At 36.9% G+C, this 22,635-nt stretch overlaps 2 protein-coding genes and 1 long non-coding RNA gene across 4 annotated transcripts in view; 2 read left to right on the forward strand and 1 right to left on the reverse strand.

The window, feature by feature from the left end:
• raly (RALY heterogeneous nuclear ribonucleoprotein) overlaps positions 1-2,312 on the forward strand; it is a 65,099-nt gene extending 62,787 nt beyond the window's left edge. The window contains exon 10 of the mRNA XM_081718531.1: positions 1,621-2,312. The gene's annotated coding sequence lies outside the window, so the exon portion shown is untranslated. The remainder of the gene's footprint in view (positions 1-1,620) is intronic.
• Positions 2,313-7,592: 5,280 nt separating this feature from the next.
• On the reverse strand, positions 7,593-15,885 carry eif2s2 (eukaryotic translation initiation factor 2, subunit 2 beta). Of its 2 annotated transcripts, none has more exons than XM_081717873.1 (9): positions 15,749-15,885; positions 14,722-14,896; positions 12,447-12,553; positions 12,035-12,161; positions 11,813-11,913; positions 11,402-11,550; positions 11,129-11,173; positions 10,871-10,956; positions 7,593-10,574 (listed from the first exon to the last, which is right to left on the reverse strand). In XM_081717873.1, exons 1-9 carry the CDS (start codon positions 15,761-15,763, stop codon positions 10,399-10,401), a joined length of 981 nt encoding a protein of 326 aa, XP_081573999.1. In that variant the 5' UTR covers positions 15,764-15,885; the 3' UTR covers positions 7,593-10,398. The 2 variants fall into 2 exon arrangements, with proteins under 2 accessions (XP_081573999.1, XP_026866568.2); XM_027010767.3 differs by having other exon boundaries at positions 11,117-11,173.
• On the forward strand, positions 14,867-18,644 carry LOC145658743 (uncharacterized). Its single transcript, XR_014124575.1, has 3 exons — positions 14,867-14,968; positions 15,045-15,156; positions 17,535-18,644. It is a non-coding gene; the product is annotated as an uncharacterized LOC145658743 (long non-coding RNA).
• Positions 18,645-22,635: the final 3,991 nt, after the last annotated feature.

Below are 22,635 nucleotides of genomic sequence, written 5' to 3' on the forward strand. Positions count from 1 at the left end.
AGAACATTGATATCTGTAACTTCTTAATGGACAATATTATGGCAAATGGCACAAACAGTGGAGAACAAGCAAATATACATGCACACATACATAAACATGCACACAGATATGTATATGGGTGTGTGTATAAATATGCACATATACATATACTAGACATTTTATTTCACTTTATAGGTGTATTATTACATGCTTTAGCCTGTGAGTTGACCCACTGATGGCTGTATATTTTTAGGTGGCAGACCATTTACAATCCAGCAGTAACAGTGATATGGTAGTACTACAATAATGGGATCTTTTAACTAGTACAATATGACAATAGATTAAATGTTTGAAGATGGATAATACAAATTCTGCAAGGCAAATGCAAGGGTACCTACAAGGTGCTTCTAACTTTTAAAAATTGTCCACTAATTGTCTAATAAATGTCCACTGCATAGCTGTCTGTGTTCTAATGTTCTGGAAGTGTGAAGGAATCCACATCTGGAGGCTTAATTATATATTGCCTTGTTGGAGTGCATGACCTATGAAGAAATTACCCCAGTTGCGGTTTCTAATCTGGCTTTAAGGTAGTATGGCTGAACTTTGTTTTTAACCCATGAATATTGCTGATCTTATGTATAAGCAAACACACTGGGCAGTGGGGGATCTGCTCTGAGTTGTCATTCTATCTTTTGTGCATTGTATTTGAAACCATACCTTGTTTGCACAATTCACTGAAAGGGTCATGATACCTGTGCACACATAAGCTCAATAGCAGCTGCCCTTGTCTAGTGCAACTGTGTTTGTTGCCAGATGAATTAATACTGCACTAGACATAGTTTCTTAATACATATAAGCCATTAGTGTTGGGTTTACTTTTGAGCTCCCCCAAGGTTGCATTGAATACATTTGATGGTGGTTAACTTACATATGGGAGCAGAGGTGCATACAAAAATACTAGGAAGACACGGAAGAGAGTTTTTAAGAGAACCTGGCTAAAAACTTTCACAATGTACTTTGAAGACACCTTTGAAATTCTGAAATTATGTAATACACCACAATTACATTTTGTGTGTCCAATGCAATTTATATAAATTATTTTTATTGGCATAATTAATTTCATCCCCCTTAAACAAATGATATTTTATTTTTACATTTTTAAATTTTACTTTTGCCATTTCCATCAGCATTTTCTGTATGACATATTTCTCACATAAAAACACTTCAAAAACAGTTAATGTTGCTGTAACATTTTTAAAATTGTTTATCTGAATGCAAATGTTGTTAAAACGCCTATTCTTTCAGATTTAAAATTTCACACACATGGTAACAAGATTATTAAAACAAGACATAATGTAATGTATTTAGTAATTTGTTATAGATAAAGTAGTTTATGTCCTGCTGCAGAATTTGGTGTCACCTGTGTGAATGGGGTAAAACTTCTCCTGTTTTCATTCTCTTTAATTTAAGAAAATATTTCAATCTAAGTATTTAGACTTAAACAGTGATTCGGGAAAAATAAAGTCATGTGTAAACACGACAGATGTTCAGCCCTTTTCTTTCTGGTTCCTGTATATCTCATCTTGTCCTTCTTCTTCTCTACTTGTGCTCATATCGATGCCCCTCTTCATTTCCCTGCAGCTTGTGCCAACAGGGAGCTGGAGAACAGTTGATTGGAAGCTGTTCAAACACCACAGACACAGCAGGAAAACACTTGAAGCAGAGGAGTGCAATGGAAAGTCCAACATTAGCTGTCAATCAGACTGACAGCTCAGTTAGGTGGGGAATGTGTGGAGGCATGAGCACCAAAACACACCAAAAACCAGGAACTCATGAATGAATGACAGCTCCTGTCAAGCAACAGCATCCCTCTAAAGCTACCAGGCAGATGAGACATTGAAACCTTTCAAAATGTAAAAGACAGATTTAAATTATTTTCAATATACACCCCTTGTCACTGATACCTCTTCTGCTGTTTTCTGTTTGTATCTTTTGTGTTTTTTGCTCTTTTGTGTTTTTCAAATATATTTTTGCTTTATTTGTATAATTATCTAAAACTTTTGCATAAGCTTGCACTTTCAGGATTGCAAGAGACATTTACAGATGTGAATAAACTGTAAGAACTTCTGAACAAGGTGTAGTTTTATGGCTAGTGTCAAGACCAAAGAGTCAAGATCAAATTGCATAAACTTGGTTTTCTAAATCATGATTAATGCTTAGTCTAAGAAAAGGGGGTTCATTTGTTTGTCTTTGTTTTGTTGTATTTTGTTTTTCTCAACTTGTTACTGTTAAACAAATTAGTTTATTATTCCATTTTCAAGTGGATTATAGATCGTTTGTTAATAGCTCTTAGAGTGATGGCTGGTTGAGCTATCTCCTATAGGTCATACTTGATTTTGCACTGGAATTGATGACAAAGCTTTATTAAATGAATGAAACTAGGGGATTGATTTGGGTTTAAACAGCCACAAGCTGTCTTCAAGTAAATGGTTCATGTAAACACCAGTAGGTCCTAGTTTTGGACAAAACCCTTAGTTCAGAGTTTACCTGTTCTAGCTCTGGAGTTTAGTGTTTCCCTTTCAATAAGAGAGTAATCAAGTCTTAATTAATTATCTGAAAACATGTCTTGGATCACGGATAGGAAACATTTACATTTATGGCATTTAGCAGACTTATCCAGAGCGACTTACAAAAGTGCTTTGTCCTTTAGTCATATAATATATCCAAGTACAGTACAGTAGGTTAGAATCAAACATACCAATGAACTAGAATACTGTAGAATACAGAGATGAATGCTGATACCTAGAAGTGTAAAATACATAAGGTCGATCTTAAACAATAATAAGTGCTATAAACAATAAGTGCTAGAGTTTGTTAAACAACATATACAGTGCCCTACAATAAGCACTAAGTCAGTCAATATGGGAGCAGTGTCAGTTATCCTTTAAATATTCTGCAAATACATGGGTCTTTAGTCTGCGTTTGAAGACTACAAGGGACTCTGCTGTCCGGACAGCAAGTGGGAATTCATTCCACCATCTTGGAGCCAGCACAGGAAACCTTGCCTTATCTGATTATTGTTATAGTACTAAAGAACTCATTTGTCATGCATGTACTGTATGCATGAGGAGTACAGTTTGCTACGGGAACCTAGACCAGATAAGGACAGGTAAGACCTCCATCCATAAAATGCACACACCAGTTCAGTTAACTGTAATGAAAGAAAAGCTCCAGAAATACAGTAATCATAACAATGTCATCCACCCAAGGGTTTTGTTTCAGACTATATCCACCATGTTTATAATTTCATTTATTACCTTCAAACATTTTACACTTGAATTTTTTTGATAATTGCTATAATTGTAAAACATAAGAATTGCAATGAATTCATATAACCCCACATCTTGTTATCTTGTGTGGAATAATACCAAGTTAAACATTAGTATTCTGGCCACACAAGGTGGCAGCCTCCATATTGTTGCAGCATTCAGTTATGAGGTGAAGTTCTGTTTATTTTTATAGATTAGATTAAATCAGACACAAAAACACAAAACACAAAAGGAAGTATGAGTGAAAACTCTTAAGAAATAGATGCAATTTGGAAAACGTAATGTTTACAAGAGATTTTAGGTACTGAATTCCAGAATAATTGCAAGTTTAAATTAGCCTCACAGTTTTGGTACAAAACTAATAAAGGAAACATTTCTTGGCTGATCAATTACATTTGGAGTAAGTAGAAAACTGCAAAAATATATTTTTTGACTGAACGATCCCTTTAAGATGCACCTGTAGACCCTGTGTGGTAATCATTATCTATTCAAAAAACCTCCCTCTAACCCATTAAAATGGAAAACAAAAACCTCAAGCTCTTAGATCATAATTTTAGTGTTCACCGTAAAAACAAACTTTTTTTTCTTCATATAATTCTTTACTATACTATAAAGAAAATTTAGTTTCAAGCTGAACATAAACTCATCACCAACATTACTTACTTTCTTGCATTTTATTAATAATAATAATAATAATAATACATACATGCATACATTATATTTATATAGTGTAATTACTCACTACAGGTGTAGTTTCGCCCTGACCTTAGGTGTGAATTGAGGGGCGGGCTCAGCACTTAATCAACATCTGGAGAAGGTTTCGCGTTGTTCTCAATCAGTTCATCTACATCTCACCTACAGGACTTCACAAACTCAGCTAAGTATCTTCTCATATTATCTCAATCCTTTATCTCATACATCCACAAATCAAGCATCTGAAATGTGCTTCACAATTCCTGTCCACATATCCCACAGATCTCCTCGACACAATCATAGACGTCGCAATCTCAGCAACCTCACTGACTCACAACGCTTCACACCATCACATATCATGGTGGCAGGAGGGCTCTGGAACTGCCAATCTATTGTCCAGTAGGCTGACTTCATCTCAGCATTAGCATCCCTCCACTTCCTACACTTCCTGGCTCTAACAGAAACATGGACCATCCCTGAGAACTCAGCGACTCCAGCTGCCCTGTCCTCTGCCTTTTAATTTACCCATTCTCCGAGGTGCCTTGGCAGGGGTGGTGGCACAGGTTTACTAATGTCTCGAGATGGTGTTTCACTCCACTTTCCTTCTCCACACTTTCCATCTCCTCTTTTGAATTTCATGCCATTACAGTGTCTTTCCCCAACAAACTTCTTATCATTGTCATCTACCACCGTCCAGATTCTCTAGATCACTTCATTGTTGAACTCGACATCCTTCTGAGTCAATTCCCCATTGAAGGAAATCCACTCATTCTCCTTGGTGACTTCAACCTTCCATCAGACAAACTGCATTCCTCCTGCATCCTTCCACTGTTGACAGCATTTGACCTCACCCTCAACATTCTATCCTTCTCTCTCTCCCTTCCTTCTCTTTCCATCCAGTCCTCTCCAACATGTTCCTCCTTCATCCATAGCAATCTGCACTCCATAACTCCCTCTTCCCTTACTTCTATTTTGTCCACCTTTCCTTACCCTGACTCTCTATCCTCTCTCTCTTTGGATACAGTTACAAATACTTTCATTTCTACACTCTCATCATCAATGAATCTTCTGTGCCTTCTCTCCTCTAGACCCGCTAAGTCCTCCCCACCTGCCCCCTGGCTAACAGAAACACTTTGCTGCCACAGGAGAGAACTAAGGACTGCAGAGAGGTGGTGGAGGAAATCTCACGTAGATTCAGACCTTAGCTCATACAAGTCTCTCTTTTCCAAGTTCTCACTGGAAGTAACATCTGCAAAGTCATCCTACTACAGAGAGAAATTAGAATCATCATCATCATCTGATCCACGCAAGCTCTTCACTATTTTTTCTTCTCTTCTCTTACACCGGAGGATTTTATCACCTTCTTTGAGGAGAAGGTTGCAGCAATCCGCCAGTCCCTTTCCTCTGTTCCCACCCTTCTAACCAATGTGCATTCCCCAACATCCAACTCTCTGACTTCTTTTTCTCCTCTCTCCACAGATGAAATTCTTCAACTCCTGACTTTCAGCAATCCGACTACATGTCCGCTGGATCCGATTCCTTCTGCTCTGTTCCAGACAATCACAAGAGATCTTCCTTTCATCTCTGTCATCATCACCAACTCCTTATCTTCTGGATATGTGCCTACTGCATTCAGATCTGCCAGGGTGGTACCAATCCTCAAGAAGGCCACACTTGACAGCTCAAGCATTACCAACTACAGACCGGTATCACTTCTCTCTTTCCTCTCAAAAGCCCTTTAACGAAAGGTTTATAATCAATTGTCTCATTTTCTCACCCAGAACCAGAGGCATGATCCCAATCAGTCTGGCTACAAACTGGCACATTCTACAGAAACGGCCCACATAGCAGTGGCTGAGAAACTTCATGCCGCTAAAGCTGCCAAACAGTCATCTGTTTTGATTCTTCTAGACCTTTCAGCAGCCTTTGACACAGTGAACCACAACATTCTTTTCTCTGTACTTTCCAGGCTTGGTGTGACCGGCTCTGCTTGGAAATGGTTTCAGACCTATCTGGATGGATGGTCCTATCAGGTGACATGGAGAGGATCCACATCCAAACCATGTAGACTCTACAGTTGTTCCACAAGGCTCAGCATTGAACCTCCTTCTCTTCTTTGTATACTTGTTCTCTTGGTGATGTAATATCTTCTCATGGTTTCTCCTACCACTGCTATGCCGATGACACTCAATTACTTCTTTCTTTTCCTCCCTCTGACACGCAGGTCTCCAGACGTATCTTGGCATGCTTGACTGACATTGCGTCATGGTTGACAGCCCACCACTTGAAGCTCAACCCCAGTAAAACTGAGCTTCTGTTCATCCCAGGTACTCCCAACCGTTACCATGACCTCACTGTTTCCTTTGAGAACTCCCTGGTATCACCATTCGAAGCTGCCCGTAGCCTGGGCGTAACTTTGGACAACCAGTTGTCGTTCTCAGCTCATGTTTCTAATCTAACCCAGTCTTGTAGATTCCTCCTTTGTAACATACGAAGGATTCAACCCTTTCTTTCGCAGGAAGCTACCCAGGTGCTTGTGCAGTCTCTTGTGATCTCAAAGCTAGACTACTGCAACTCGCTACTTGCTGGTCTTCCTCTAAGAGCCATCAAACCTCTACAACTTGTCCAGAATGCAACAGCACGACTGGTCTTCAATCTTCCGAAGTTTACACGTTACCCCACTGCTGTGCTCCCTTCATTGGTTCCCTGTAGCTGCATCCATCAGATTTAAAACCTTGATGCTTGCCTCCAAAGCCAAAAATGGACCAGCCCTTTCATACATGAGGTCAATGGTCAAAGCCCGATCCATACCTCGAGTACTTCGAACCTCAAGTATGGCTCAGCTTGAAATACCTTGCTTCAGGTCTCATGGACAACAAGCATCGATATTTTCTTTTTTGACTGATGGCAACCCATTCTTGCCTAATCAATACTTGAAGTTGATCAGTTTCTGTGCTTTTGTTTGTCCACCCTCTTTTGGAGGACTGATCACATGTTCTCAGTGGGATTGAGATCTGGGGAGTTTCCTGGCCATGGACCCAAAATTTCACTGTTTTGGTTATCACTTTTGCCTTTTGACATGGTGTTTCATCATGCTGGAAAAAGGCATTGTTCATCAACAAATTGCTCCTGGATCATTGGGAGAACTTGCTCTGGGAGGATGTTTTGATACCATTCCTTATTCATGGCAGTGTTCTTAGGCAAATTTCTAAGTAACCCCACATATGAATGGTCTCAATATGCCTCACTGTTGGTATGACACAGGACTCAAATTTTGGATTCAAAGAGCAAGGAGAAGCAACTACGGTGCTGTCAGGGGGTTTAAATAGCTTGACTGTTAAGAAGAGATGGGAGTTTGTACTGTTAATGAGGCTGGACAAATAGGTTGAATTAGCAGTGAGTAAAGTATCACTATAAGTAGTCAAGTGCTGCTTATAAGCTTCCACATGAACAGAGAGCTTAGACTTCCTATAAAGTCTTTTCTAATTGATGACTAGTCTGTTTTATAGTGCATAGTTCATTAGTATCTTACTTACTAATCTTATTCCTCTCCATTCAACTATTCTTAACAAACAAAAAAAAAATGTAATATATAAAGCAAAACAATATATTTTCATAGACATAGAATATCATTTCATGGTCATAACAACAGTTGCCATACAAATCCACTCCTTTACTAGACACTTGTCAGTAGTTGATATGCCTGGGTGTACTTCCTGAAGATCAAATTGTTTTAGATACAGATATGTAGTTTTAAAAGGGCAGTTTTGTGTGGATTAAGGCCAAATTCATGAAATGAGTTTTTGCACAGAACCAATGTCTTTAGCACCCTTGACATACAAACTGGATATTGGCAAATAAGTGCTGACATTTGTCACACACACAAAAATAAATAATAATTATTATATGAACTATATGAATATAACAATTGATTTTATATGACATACAGAAACAAGATGTGGAAGAACACAAAATAAATCTGCAAATAAAAACATGTAAAATTACTGAAAAACACTACAGTCAAACTGATGACATTGATGCTCTGAATAAGAGCTGAGTATGCTGAAAATGTAAATGTATCTTTGATTCATTGTTAGAGTTGCCTTATTTGCAAGTAATTTCACATTCATTACTTTCCTAACATAAACAGTAAACACATTACTAATGGTATACTGAGTTATTCAAGACAAAAGCAAAATAGTTATCTATGGCCTTTTATACCAAGACTAGTTTAGTTTTTTGCTACTGTTGTGCTGATCAATCAGGGCCAAAATATGCTAATGAAACCATCAAATCTAATCAAATCCAATTTATATAGCACTTATTGCAACATATGTTGTCACAAAGCAGCTTTACAAATGTCCAAGTCCAAGCCCCCAGTGACTAAGCCAAATCATCTATGTAATAGTATACCATAGTATAACTGACAATATGGAGAGATGAAAAGACTCCATATAAAGATATTTATATAAAGACCCTCAGTTATGGACCAGCCTTCCACCATTAGTTTGTAAGTCAGACACACTTCCAATTTTTAAAACTATGTTCAAGATTTATTTATGTTAGCTTTTGGTTAGGTTCCTGTATATAAAAGGTTCAGTGCCTTCATGTACTCTTTTTATTTTTAAATGATTAAACAGTAATAATGTTGCAATCTGCACATGGGGTCTGTTTGCATTTTGAAACCAATGAACAACCACCAATACAACTGAGTTATCATGAAAGGGAAAATTTAGATGTATCTTGTTAGCCAGGCAAAACCATTTTTAAAGCATTATTTAGTATTAGCTAGCTGGTCTCATAAACAATTTCCAAGACTTATTTCAAATGACGTTGAGCTCGATAGGGTCTCAACATTAATTTATGGTCTCAAGACTGGTCTAATATACTACAGTTCAATACCTAAAAAAGTGATTGCAAGACCTGGACAGCCTGACAATCCCTAACTTTGAACCTTGACTTCCAAGTGATTGCACACAATGCAAATAAATGCTGTAGAAGCCCAAAGTTCAAACATGGGTCAGTCACTTCCACCTAGCAAATCACAAAGACATGAGGTGAGACAAGTTCACTGTTCTTTCTTTGTGCTGGGTTTACACAACCACAACTCCAGGAAAGGTATACAGAATGTCATCTATATTGTATAAATAATCACAGGTAGGTAAAAAAAAAAAAAAGTACATTGTTCTCATTATAGTGCTTCTTTTTTTGGTTTTAGTAGGCCATGAAGATTTGTGAGAGGATGAGCATCTCTGGTGATGCAGATATTGTCTGTAGAATCCAGTTCTTGAGCAGCAACTTTTGACACAGACAAGACGTGTTCAATAAGTTGATTTGCACATTAACTATACACAGCTGCATTGCAGCAAACAAGCTCAGAGCTTTTCAGCATCCTTTATCAAGATCCTCTCAAAGGCATTATTTTGCATCATTTGACCACAATACATTCCAAGTGATCAAACTGCTCATAATGGATTCTACAAAATAAGTTGACGTCATTGAAAGCCACAACCATTTAAGTCAAGTGGTCTAAACGGGTGCATGGCTGCATGTCTATCCCTGAATCTTATCCCTTAGATTGTTCCCATTTGCTTTTGGCATTTTTCTAGGCTGCACACTATATACTGACTATGCCATTTCCTTCACTGTAATAGGTGATGATATGAGGACACCTATTTGCATGGAACAACTTCTACTTGCATCAAAAAACTAAATTGTAATTTTCAATTGTCTGCAACATGACAACTACAAGTTTTGGGCACAGAATATGTGTGAAGCATTCTAAACCAAAGTAATCATTTTAATCTATTTCTATAATCTTAATAGGCAAACATTTTTTACACTTTTTACTGTTGGTAACTCTGCTTGTTTTAATAATTATCTATGGACAGTTATTACCGTTCAACCTTGACTGAAGCAGTTAAAACATTCTCGATCATGTTGTAAAAAGTTGGTGAACGATAGTAATCTTTGGACATGCGCGTTCGCAAGCACGCACATTAGTTCTTTATTTCATCAACATACTGAACTTTTTTAATTTCCTACACTGAATCTACACAGCACATTATCGGCCAGCTGGTATGCATTTTAGTGATTTTTTTTTCCTACACCAACAAGGCAGCAGTAATAAATTCAACAGTTCATAAAAATGTCCAGGCCTCAGGATCCTGTACTGCATTTCACTGTAAATGTCATGCTTCACAGCCAGACTGCACAACTTTAAGCAACCCTTACACTCCAGGTTAATGAAGCTGCAATGGGTCACTGACTATTTTACAAGTGTCTGACAGCATTTGGCCTCCATTTGATTCGAATGAACACCAACAATTTTGTTAAGAATTCAAGAAATTCTTGAGTTGTGTGCAGTGCTATGGAATGCAAGTGGTCTAGAGCAGCATTAGTTGGCTTTGGCACGCAGCTGTGCTCTTTTGCCAGTGACAGCCTGGAAGCCCATCTTGATGCTTGCAACAGAACAGCGGGAATGACATGTCTCACACTGTAAGAAATACAGACGAGTGTCCTTCTGCAGGATGGTCTCAGGAGACCTACATGTGTGGCACGTCACATATTCCTCTGAAAAGATGGAAATAAAACAAATGCAAATAAATAATTTTACACTCAGTGTCTTAAGAGATGAATGCCAAAGAGAAATGCCAAGAGAATAGGATTTTGGGACCTCAGTTTTTAGATCATACCAGAGACCATCTTAGACCATGGAAGTTTTACATTTGTTGAGTGATTAATTTTGGTGATACAGTGCATGAAATGTACTGATATTTCTGCAAATTACTAAATGTAGCAAACATACATTTCTTATATTTAAACCACCAAAATATTAAATAAATTGTAAATTTTAAATCAAAACTCACTTATGTATCTTCGTAATACATTTTCTATCTGTTTTTGCTGGAACCTTCCTTTGATAACAAGTTGATTATTTCCATCTATAGAACCACTAGAGAGAGAAAACAATCGTTTATTGATATTAAAAAACAAAGAAACAAAATGAATATTTTAAAAAGTTTCAATTTTGCTACACATATATGGGCACAACAATATACAGCTGACAGAAAGCTCTCATCTTTATGGCTTGTATAAACCCAGTGAAATCTGACCTTGTACCCAACTCAGCAAGTAAGAATGCCAAAAGGTGTTTGGGTTGTCGATGCAACCTAAAAATCATAGACAACATTTGATAAGTGTGTTAGAAAAAGTAAACCTAAGAGAAAGAATTAGGCAAGTCTCCCATATTAGGCAAATTGCCCATATTATAAGGTTAAAACATTTCTATCCAAACACATGCAGGTCCAGAACAAATTTGTCCACAAAAACATTTAGAAATATACAGTATAACTCTCCTTTAGCTTCAGAGAAATTAGATAGTTTATAGTTGTACTCACAATTTGCAGATGTCTGTGAAATTTACAAAGGAGGTCTTTTTAGTGCCAACTCTGACGACCTGAGGGGGCTTCATTACAAACTTCCGCTTTTCTCCAGCAACCATGTCTGGATTCTTCTCCCGCATGATATTAAAGACTCTGCTTAAAAGCTGGAATGGAACGGGAGTGGAAAAGTATTGTATCACAGTAAACTGACAATAATGCATGAAATTCTTAGAAAGCCTTTCCTGAAATCAAACATTTCCTAAGAAGAATAAGCTGTAAAAATTTTAAAAAGATGACTAAAACCAACATGTAAAAAGGCAGAGGAAGGCTAAATGAAGCTCTGCAGTGGCTGCGAAATTCAAAATGATTTTGCAAATGCAATGCCTAAGTAAAAATCTATATCTCAAACACCAACAGGATGTTTACCTCATCATATGTGTAGTCCCTCTCTGAGCCTGCCCAAGCAGGCCCTGTCTGGGTGCTGAATGTGATGTCATCCAAGTTTTTACTGTCATCATCGTCAAGACCTTTGGAATCATATCATTTGACATTACATTAAGCCAGAGATGAGGTAACACACTACCATACCACTTTCAGTGTAAGTGCAGTTTTAGTTGGTGTGCCCATTAAATAATCTCTACTACGTACCATCATCTCTGTTTTGAATGTCAGTGTCATCCTGAAAATCTTTAACCTTTCTGGACTTTTTCTTTTTTGCAGGAAATAAATCATCATCATCTAGAATCTCTGATGGTTCTGTTTCAATTTTCAGCTCCTTTGGAAATTTAGCAACAAAGTGGATTGTGAAACAATATGAAACAATCTAATTCAAAGATATGCATTGGTGGTATTGTAAAGATTATTTATTTTTAAAGTATTGAACACAGGGTGGTTTACCAAGACCTGGCATGAAGTCCTATATTGCACATCTAACTGGCTATTAGCAAAACAATCATTCCTTTGCCACCCTCACAAAAACTCATGCATTTATTTAATTAAGATATCTACTATGCACAAGACAACATGACAAGAAGCCAAAGAAAGTAAGCAATCTACTGACCTTCATTCCTTCCTCCAGCTCACTGTCAAAAATCTTTTCTTTTTTGGATTTCTTTTTCTTTTTCTTTTGGTTGAAGAAGTTAAGGTCGTCAAGGTCATCTGATGTTTCTTCATATGAATTTTTTTAAAAAAAGAAACAAAATGACTAAATAAAGAATAAGATCGGTTTGAATGTATGACAAGTGATTTTCAATCAGCTTTCATCCTCTACACTACCAAATCACTGGGTGTAGTGTTCATACATGACTGGCAAAAAATTTAAATACACCCCCTTAAGACTTTTCATGATTATCTTTTCATGAATACAGTTTATATTTAAGCAAAGTATAATGACTTAATTCAAAATAATTTGTAATAATAATAAAATAGCCAAAAGCTATGATTTAAGGTTCCCAAACAAGGTGTGAATGAGGGCAAGGTTCAGCAGATTTGGAGCACTTGGGCAGCACGCTTTCTGGATATGATGAATATTCGACTAGGAGTGAAAAAGTTTTCACTGCATTAGGTCAACTGAATCTTACAGACAGTTCTATTGCGTATACCTGTTTTGAAGCTTTGACAAGGAGAATCTTTTATTTTCCCAGATTTGCAAATGTGCGAATCTGATTAATGCTGAATGAGACATCCGAAATTGAGAAGTATATAGACAAGTTTTGGTAATGGCCCACCTAAGAGTCCATGAATTTTCAATGTTTTGGAAATGTCAACTCCATGATAATTGTCCATTATGAATGAAATTCCACCAAACTTTGTGCTGACTCAGACTGATATACTTGACAAGACTGTAGAGGATCACATGATTTGGAGGTGATTTTGAAAAATTAAAAAACAATAATTTAATGCTACAATGCTATCTACTGTCCAAAATGCATCAAAACTCTTGGGAGTCAGGTTTGGTAAGGATTGTGCAAAGGAGAAGGATTCAGACTTCAGTCTAGCCATAATACCTAATACTATTTTGGGGGTGTGTCAGCCATTTCAAATTTTAATATTAAAGCCATTAAAAAAATTGATTCTTCTGAGCTGTGTGAAATTTGTGAAGGTCAGCTGTTCACCTGATTTTAAATACTTCTATTGATAATATGCAGCTTTTTGAAAAACATGCAAATTATCAAGGTCTTAGTGGGTAGAGCTTAATGTTACATATGTTTTCCACTCAGTGTTGGATTGTTTAAAAATGCATTATTAAAGTAGGAAGGAGAATAAAGTAGGTACATCAAGGGATTAGCACATTAATGTTTATTGTTTTTAATAGTAAACTGGCTAATAAATATTATGTAGGCCAAATTAGAATCCAACTAATCAGTTTATATAAATCATTTTGTAAATAAAGATTTTATGTGAAACACATTTATATATAAATAATGATTAGGCTAGTAAATATAATATGACAGATCAGCCATTTGTTACAAAGGCTACATATCAATTTTAAATTGGGCTGAAACATACAGAAATGATGCTGAAAAGAACTGTCTGTACATTTTCACCAAGTAACTGCTGCCAAGTTAAAAAAAAACACCTACAAATTACAGAACTGTGATTCTTATACAAAGGTTACCAATTCAGCCTGACCAAGTTATACAGAGTTACGGATTTAAAACTCAAAATGAGATGTAACAGTAATATTAAAGTAAATTAGTGATCAGCCGAAATGGGTTTTTCCAATGGTTGATGCCAGCAGAGAGACCGATGGCAATTTAAAATAAGTTACAACTATTATTTACAGCTAATGTAAATTACAGTATTTGCATATTTGAAAGAATCAAATTTCAAATTTTTGGATAAAACATTTAACCAGAGGCCTGCACTCTATTGCAGATGAGTACTATCTGTTACAACGCAACTGATGTAAAATAAATTTCATTTGTTGTGTCAGAACCCCATGATTGAGAAATGACTGAACAACATGAAAAGACTAATGAGGTAATTATGTAATAGGCCAACATATGATATGCCTTACCTTTATATTTTTAATATATAAAAGAAACTATCCTTACATTCTGTAAAAGATGATTGATTCAATAGGCAAAAATGAAGGCCCTTCTGAAATCCTGTATTTATATTTTATTTATCCTGTATGTTATCTGAATTTTCAGAATTGTTGTTTATACTTATGTTCTCCTTTTGCATGGCACCATGGTCCTGGAGGAGTGTTATTTCATTTCACTATATACCTGTATAGAGCTGAAATGAAACTAAAAGGCCTCTTGACTCCTCTGATATTTCCTGCAAGCCTGCCATTAAAAAGAAGCAAAAGACAATAAAGTGTGCTTTACCTTTCTTTTTCCCATCATCTTCATCTGCATCCAAGTCTTTTTCTTCTCCTCCATCTACTTCAGGCTCCTTTGTCTCAATCTGCATCACATCTTCTCCTTCTCCTCCTTCTTCCTCCAACATGAAAGGCTTCTTCTTTTTCTTCTTCTTTTTGGTCATAGTGGGGTCAAATATCATCTATGCAATGACAGATTACAGTTCAAAAATATGAATTAGTTACAAGCAAATGACAGAAATTAACAGTTATGGGTAAGTTACATTTAATAAATATTTAAATTAAAGGCATTCACAGTAACATTACTTTAATCTTTTACTAACTTCACAGGCCATTACTAAAGTCAATCAGTCTCGCTCTGATTTACTAAATAAAGTGGGTGGTAAACACTTTCCGGCAGTCCAAACACAGATGTAAGGGGGAATGAAAACACACTAAATGGGTATGTACTTATTTGCTACCTCCATAGTTACCACGTTTAACTGTAGTAGTTACGGAACTGTTAGCTAACTAGCTGGCTAACGTTAATTAATTCAATAACGTTAGATTGTTTCGTTTGAACTAAACGAGTTAGAAGTGCGAATTTAGACAAAATAGTTGAAACAGCAGAATGTGCAAGTCTCTGGCTAAACTGACATTAGCTTTCTGTTAACTTCGCAAACTAACTAGCTAGCTAGCTAGGCCAACTATAGAAAATCCAACTAATCTTCGACAAGGCACCGAATTGGGTGTGTATATGCAATCATGATAAGAAACAAAAAATGGACATGTCAGATTTGAATATCACAATTAAATAATAAAAGGAGAGATCAAATATGGGAAAGGCTAGTCAGGGAAATGCTGAACCTTTGAAGCTAGTTTAGCTAGCTAAAACCATTTCCATATAGCGAGATGGTGATGCACGTGATGCGACTAAACCTAGGTAGCTAGCTATCCTAGCTTTGGTAGGTAATTAGCTAGCTAACAGCCTTCTTTTAAGCAACTACATAACTAATTTTGTAATCCAAATATATACGTAATGCCTGTTTACATACCTCGTCTCCTGACATATTTTTATATTAATCTAAACACTCCACAAAGAAATTATAATTAGCTTGCTAGCTGCGTAAACCGCTACTATTAAACACAGTCTACCTTCCCTGAATTATGGCTCTCACGTTGGGCCATTGACAGTGGCTTGTATTATCTTCTGCATTGCATCTTGGTAGCTGTAGTGTCGGTAATTTCAACGATATGTGAAGCAAACCAAATCTTCTGTTAACATACATTTTATCGTCTATTCCCCAGGACTAAAATAACGATCATATATATAGTTATAAATAACGGAACACCAACATTCTTTGAAGCCTAAAATATAAAGTTTAATGTAAACAGCTGGCCATGTTCAAGTATAGCATTCATTGTTCATATCATCTTTGTGTTTGGTGTAGAGTACATGTGTAGTTTTTTTCAATATAGATTTGACAGATTTGATGTCAATATTATATATAAGACAATATAAGTGTTATAAGTTGTATGTGATCTGTATGTTACCAGTTCTGCATAACAGCATTTTGATTATAGCAACTCTTGACTACAGTAGTGAGTCAAATTCTGTCAAAATAAAGGTCCTGTTTTTTTGTTGTTTTTTTTTAAAGTACATTTTACAACAGAAAACAAATAGAAGAAATGAAGTAACGTATGTCTTTGGACAACTAGGAGCACGTCTTGTATTAGGTGATGAGTCCAAAATGGTGTGTTTCCTTTATTTTGGGTATATAGCCTGTTGTCAGTCTAGTGTGGCTAGGAAATGCAGTTTTGCACTGGCAATCTATTGAAATTTCCATACTGAAGACACATCTTACTTCAAAATCACATTTACTTAATGTTTCATCTGTCTTGACTATGACAGTATGAAGTGTCAGTGCAAAGCTTTCTAGCCAATGTTAACTACAAAGCTATGCTTTGCAATAGTGAAACAAGCTTTGATGCTTTGGTATTGAACATCCCATTTTCAGATTCACTTGGTTTTCTAGAATGGATAGACCTATGCCTCATGTTAAGTTATTTGACAGAATATATTCTGTGCATTGTCTAGGTTTTAATACAAACAATTACTCACTTAGCTCTTGCCTAGAAAAAAAGCATTACCAAGTTTCTGAAGAAGACAGTACACTCTCTTACCCATCAGGCAATATATTGCTGTGAAAGGATTAACATGGGCCTGTTAAAGCATCTAATAGTTTTGAGTAATCATAGAGACTACATTTGAGATATACCTAATGTCTAATTTTATTTTTGAGCAACATAAGATTAATAATAGTTATTAGCTAACTATAGCTAAGGCTACATTCAGCTCATTATTTGTCATCCTATTCCTCTGCCTCAAACTCACATTCTAGTCCACCCTGAATGCTATTCAGAATGTGTGAACTTAATGTGTAAATTATTTTAACAGACCCTAAAATATGACAATTGTAATTCTACACAGGATAAGGTATGTTTTGTGCCAAACAATTAGAGTTTCACATATGGCCTAGCCCACTCACTTCATACTAGAAACCACAGCATCGCAAGCTCTTCACAGCGGTCACCACCTCCCTTCTTCAGTGTTTCGCTGGATTAAACCCATGACACCTCCTGAAGGCTCAACAGCGAGGGCTGACATCTCAGCCCCAGCCCCCTCCAAGCTCACTTTTATAACAACTGTATACACCTGCTCGTAACCTGGGCATAATTTCGGGCAACCAGTTGTCGTTCTCAACGAATGTTTCTAATCTGACCCAGTCTTGCAGATTTTATCTTTGTAACATACGAAGGATTTGACCCTTTCTCTTGCAGGAAGCTGCCCAGGTCCAAGTTCTAAAAACTAAACTACTGCAACTTCGTGCTTGCTGGTCTTCCTGTAAGAGCAATCAGACCTCTACAACTTGACCAGAATGCAGCAGCATGACTGGTTTTCAATCTTCCGAAGTTCGTGCATGTCACTACACTGCTGTGCTCCCTTCATTGGTTTCCAGTTGCTGCCCGCATCAGATTTAAAATGTTGATGCTTGCCTACAAAGCCAAAAATGGACCAGCCCCTCCATACATGATGTCAATAGTCAAAGCCCGATCCGTACTTCGAGTACTTCGTACCTTAAGTACAGCTCGGCTTGAAATACCATGCTTCAAGTTTCATAGAAGACAAGCATCGAGACTATTCTCCGTCCGGGCTTTCAGATGGTGGAATGAACTTCCACTTGCTGTCCAGACAGCAGAGTCCCATGCAGTCTTCAAACGCAGAGTGAAGATCCATCTATTTGTGGAATATTTAAATGACCACAGACCATGCTCCTATGTTGACTAACTCTAGTACTTATTGTAGGGTATGTTACGCTCCTGGGCTGCTGCAGTGCGCTCCTAGTCCAGTTCGGGATTTGGGTCTTTCCTTGCACCTCTTTACTGGCTCTGCCCTACCTTAAGTGATTGCTGTGGCCAATATGAAGAGCCTACTGGGAGAAGACAGCAGCTCTCCCAAGCTCATACTAGAGTTGGCACAACAGTGTGTGGTTTGTGAATTTGTATGGCTTGGTTTTTGTGGTTTTGGCTGTGCTTACCTTATCTTGTGATATCCCTAGTCGGCTTGTGTTTGAGTATGTGTAGATCTGTACGTAAGCATTCACTGTGTTCTGTTTATAATTGTGATCCCTGTGATAGTAAATGTTCTAATGTATGTTTATATATATAGTTACTGATTGTATGGAGTGGTGCCTGTTGGTTTGCAGTTATTGTCTGTTTATTGTCAGGGACTTGGTTTAAGATTGTATTTTATTTTTGTCCTTTGAAGTGTAATTGGTTGTGTTTTTCTTTTGTATTCTGGGTTTTATGTTGGCATTTAGCCACTCTTGGAGTTAATCAATGTTTGTGTATGTGTTCACCATTCTAAATTCAATACACAGTTTCACCTCATCTACTATTCCAGTGTTTAGTCATTCCACATGCCATCCTGCTACCAGTCTTATTACATTGCTGTTGCGACCTCACCACCTAGACAGGGTCGTAACGGGTATTGTTTATTGCACTGATTGTTGTCTGAGATGGAGCTGAGGTATTTTGCACTTCTATGCATCAGCACTGATCCCTGTATTTCAGCAGCATTCTAGTTCATTGGTATCTTGGACTCTAACCTACTGTACTGGCTATGGTGTAGTTTGAGTAAATGACAAAGCACTTTTGTAAGTCTCTCTGCTTAAGAGTGTCTGCCAAATGCCGTAAATGTAGATGTAAACCCATACTGACCTCCTTGGTGACGAAGGCTATACCCAGCTTTGCAGTTTTTCTGGCCTCATACTGACAACTTCACCTATGTACCTGTATCTGTATTTTCACTCTCAAGTCACAGTTCCTCCAAATTCTCTCAAAGGCATCACCTCATTTATATCCAAACCACATGAAATGACTTGAAGAGCCATCAGTGCAGAGAAGTTGCACATAAATAACATATTTGAGTGTAACCATTTATCATTTTAGTATAATTTAAAATACAAGCAGCTAACCCAATAACTGTAGTTACTTTGTTAATAAAAGCTTTTCTGGATTTGAACCCTAGATCCAAACTACACAACCATGCTATACTGCCTGATGCAAAAAAGAAAAATTTGTACCTCCAGAACTGGGCTTACCATAAATTTTTGGAACAGGAAATATCTAACAAAATATAAGGAGGGGCTGCTGAAATGGAGTTTGATCAGACTCTGTGGTGGTAAGTTGGAGTACTGCAAAAAAGTACTAATAGACCACAATTCTCTAATGGGTTAATGTGTAGAGCTAATTGAGCTGGCTAATGTGTGTCAGGTGCGTGGGCAGATGTTTTAAGTGGTGGGGGGGGCTGCCAACCAGGAGGAGCATAAATATAACCCCAGGAAAAAAAGGTAAATATCTGTGTAATCACACAATAAAAATTGTTGCTATTTTGTAAAATGCTAAAACAATGAGGGTATATGAATGTTAATTTGTTTATTTCGTTTTGCCGTTCTACCAAAACTGTGTTTAATGTGATAAGTAGTAGTTGGGGATGTTTACTGTATCAGATATATTCTGATTGATTCTTAAAATTGTGCTCCATTTAGCCCTAAGCAGTTTAGCCTACACCTCCCTCCCCCTTCCCCCGCTAATGGTTTGTCATGTAGCTAATGAGCCTCAATGATGGCCAGATGAGGCTCATTTGTTTAAATCTAAAATCTAGTCTTGTACTGTAATTAGCCTATGTGCAAGTCAGTGAATCAATTGAGAAAATAAATAATTTATCAGAGTTTAGATGAGCCAGCACAGGGCACCTTACAAGTACATGCTTCAAGTTAGACAGAATTGATCATATGCATGTGTGCAGTCCTATGTGTCAGCAGAGACCTCTCCTTCATCTAGGGTTATCACTACTCAGAGATGGAAGTAGTTTGAAAAAAAAGTAGAAGGGCGAAATTATTGAAATTTGGTATCATGTCCCAGTGGTAATAGTTTGAAAGACTTAGGCCATTCAAAAATATTCAAGAGTAAATACATTAAATAAATTAAAATTAAATTTCCAATTTTGAACCTCTTCTACATTCTCAAAACATTGATAAAAGTGGTGACTCCTATCCTCCTCTGATTAATTTTTTTGACCTAAATTTGACAATTTCAATGCATCATGAAACTAGCTAACTCCATTTCTATTTAACATATTAGGGTAAAGACTATATATAATTTCTACCTACCAAAGTAAAAATGTCAGACATATTTTAAGCAAACTCTGTATAATACTCTATAAAAGTGGCACCTGCAGTATAATACAGTATAATACATAGGCTACATAGAATTGAGGCAAGGAAAATGTTGTTTCTCTGAGCTCCTGAAATAGATGCAAAACTGACTGCAGTCTAAAATTGTTTAATGATATTTAAATACCACTGTTTTATATTCTTAGAGAGGATTGTGGATGTGGACAGGGGTCATGAAGCAGCTGAAGACTGCGAAAGCAGGACCCAGCAGTTTCTCTACACCTGTTGCCCCCAGTGATGTCTCTCGTGCCTCATGTACCTACAGTGGAGGTCATGTTCTCACAGATGCTGTGTTACAAATGCAAATTAATACAATTACATCAGTAAAGCTGACAAATGAGCTAAAAAAAAATAAAAGGGATAATGTCTGAAATTGCAGCAACATTAAAATAACTTGTTAAAAAATGTAGCTTTGCTCTGAAAACTACAAATTGCCAGGAATCCAAGGGTTATTAAAACCTGTAAGTGGACAGGTAGCACCCGATTTTGCAAGAGAATGGCTCTTGGGAACCTAAATCAGCTCATTAACCAATCATCGTGGTTGGCAAGAAAATCTCTGAAAACACATTCTCGACTTATCCGTCCTTCAGTTAGGTCTTTGATTAATGCCAAAAATCCATTATGACAGGTAATGCATCATCCTCCCTTGTCTATTTATAGACCTATGATTGTGATTAGTTTACATTGGTTTAGACTAATTATCTGCAACTATTACCAGTCCATTTACTATCTCTTTAGGAGTGGGGATCAAGAACATTAAAAGTCACTAGTAATTGTTTGGAGGAATAAATGTCAATACATAAAAAGATGCTAATGAACTGGTTTACCCAAATAAATAAACACATTAAACAAAATAATGGTTAGGTATGAATGATTGTGTTAACTTAGTGGCCTATTTTGGAGCTTAATTTGGTATGAACTTATACACAAGGAGATGCTTTGCACACTTAGCATGCACACTAACCAATAATGTACTGAAATGACTATCACATACTTTTCAACAGAACAATGAACTTTTGAGTTGCAGGCTGCTGGAGGACATCTGATCTGAGGATAGCTGTGGATATGACTTGTGACCTTGGTTAGCTTATTAGTCCATCTTCAGTTTCAGTTTAGTCTTATTAGTCTAAGTTGAGTTTCAGTCACCACAAGGCTCATTGCAACTGGAAATGCATTGCCCTCCAGGTTTGTTTTCTTCTCCTCATTCATTCATTGATGGTCGGGACTTTGGATGGCTCTACAGACCATGAGATCAGTTTGAGGGGGCTGACATCTAAGGCCACACTGAAATATATCTTAAAGGCATGCTTTGTGTTCATGGGCAGGAATGGAAGGCAAATCCTATGAGTAAAAAAATGGTTGTTGTGCTCACCTACTTAACTGCTAGATGTGGTGTTGTTTCTTGAATCATTCCTTCTGAATTCTGAAAAGACTGAGGTGCTATTGCTTGGATCCAAAGATGTAAGAATAAATTTATCGATAGTATTCTACTAAATCTTGATGAGTGCAATATTTTTCAGTAACACCAAAACTGTAAAAAAAAAAGAAAAGAAAAAAAAGAGCAAATCCATGATCATAATCCACAGAATGGTCCAGGAAAATAAAACAATACTCAAAAACCAAAGGAAAAAACAGACAAGCTAACACAGTGAAAAGCATAGTGCAGGGTAGAATGAAACCGGCAATAAGACAATACATAGAACACAGGCTTTAGAGTGAACACATGACAAGGGCTTGTACAATGATCAGCAACAAAGTTCTTAAATAGACTAACAAAGGCAATCTAGGAACAGGTGATACCAATACATGAGGGAAAAAAAAACAAAACAAGGAGCATATAACAGGCTTCCAAGGGGACCGTGATGCTAGCAGAGGGGAACTATGACACATACTTAATGTTACTAAACCTGTCTTTTTCAATTTACATGTTGCTAAACTGAGACATATGCTTTCTACATCAGATGCAGATAAATTGGTTCATGCTTTTAACTAATCAAAATTAGATTATTCTAAAGTCTTCTAATTGGATGCTACAAAGTCATTAAATAAACTCCATCCCATAAAGAACGTAGTAGCTGTACACATACACAAAGGAGAGGATCCAATTGCTAGAGGTTTTATTTAGATTACGGGGCAGGGGGGAC

This window comes from Electrophorus electricus, chromosome 7 (assembly GCF_041902795.1).
Source record: "Electrophorus electricus isolate QZ-2024a chromosome 7, ASM4190279v1, whole genome shotgun sequence".
NCBI classification, from domain to species: Eukaryota; Metazoa; Chordata; class Actinopteri; order Gymnotiformes; family Gymnotidae; genus Electrophorus; species Electrophorus electricus.

Excerpts from the sequence above, each read along its gene's own strand:
- eif2s2 (XM_027010767.3), bottom strand. Across the intron at positions 11,551-11,812 it reads GGGACTACACATATGATGAG|CTTTTAAGCAGAGTCTTTAA; the intron begins GTAAACATCCTG and ends GTTCCATTCCAG. Across the intron at positions 11,174-11,401 it reads TTCACAGACATCTGCAAATT|GTTGCATCGACAACCCAAAC; the intron begins GTGAGTACAACT and ends TATGATTTTTAG.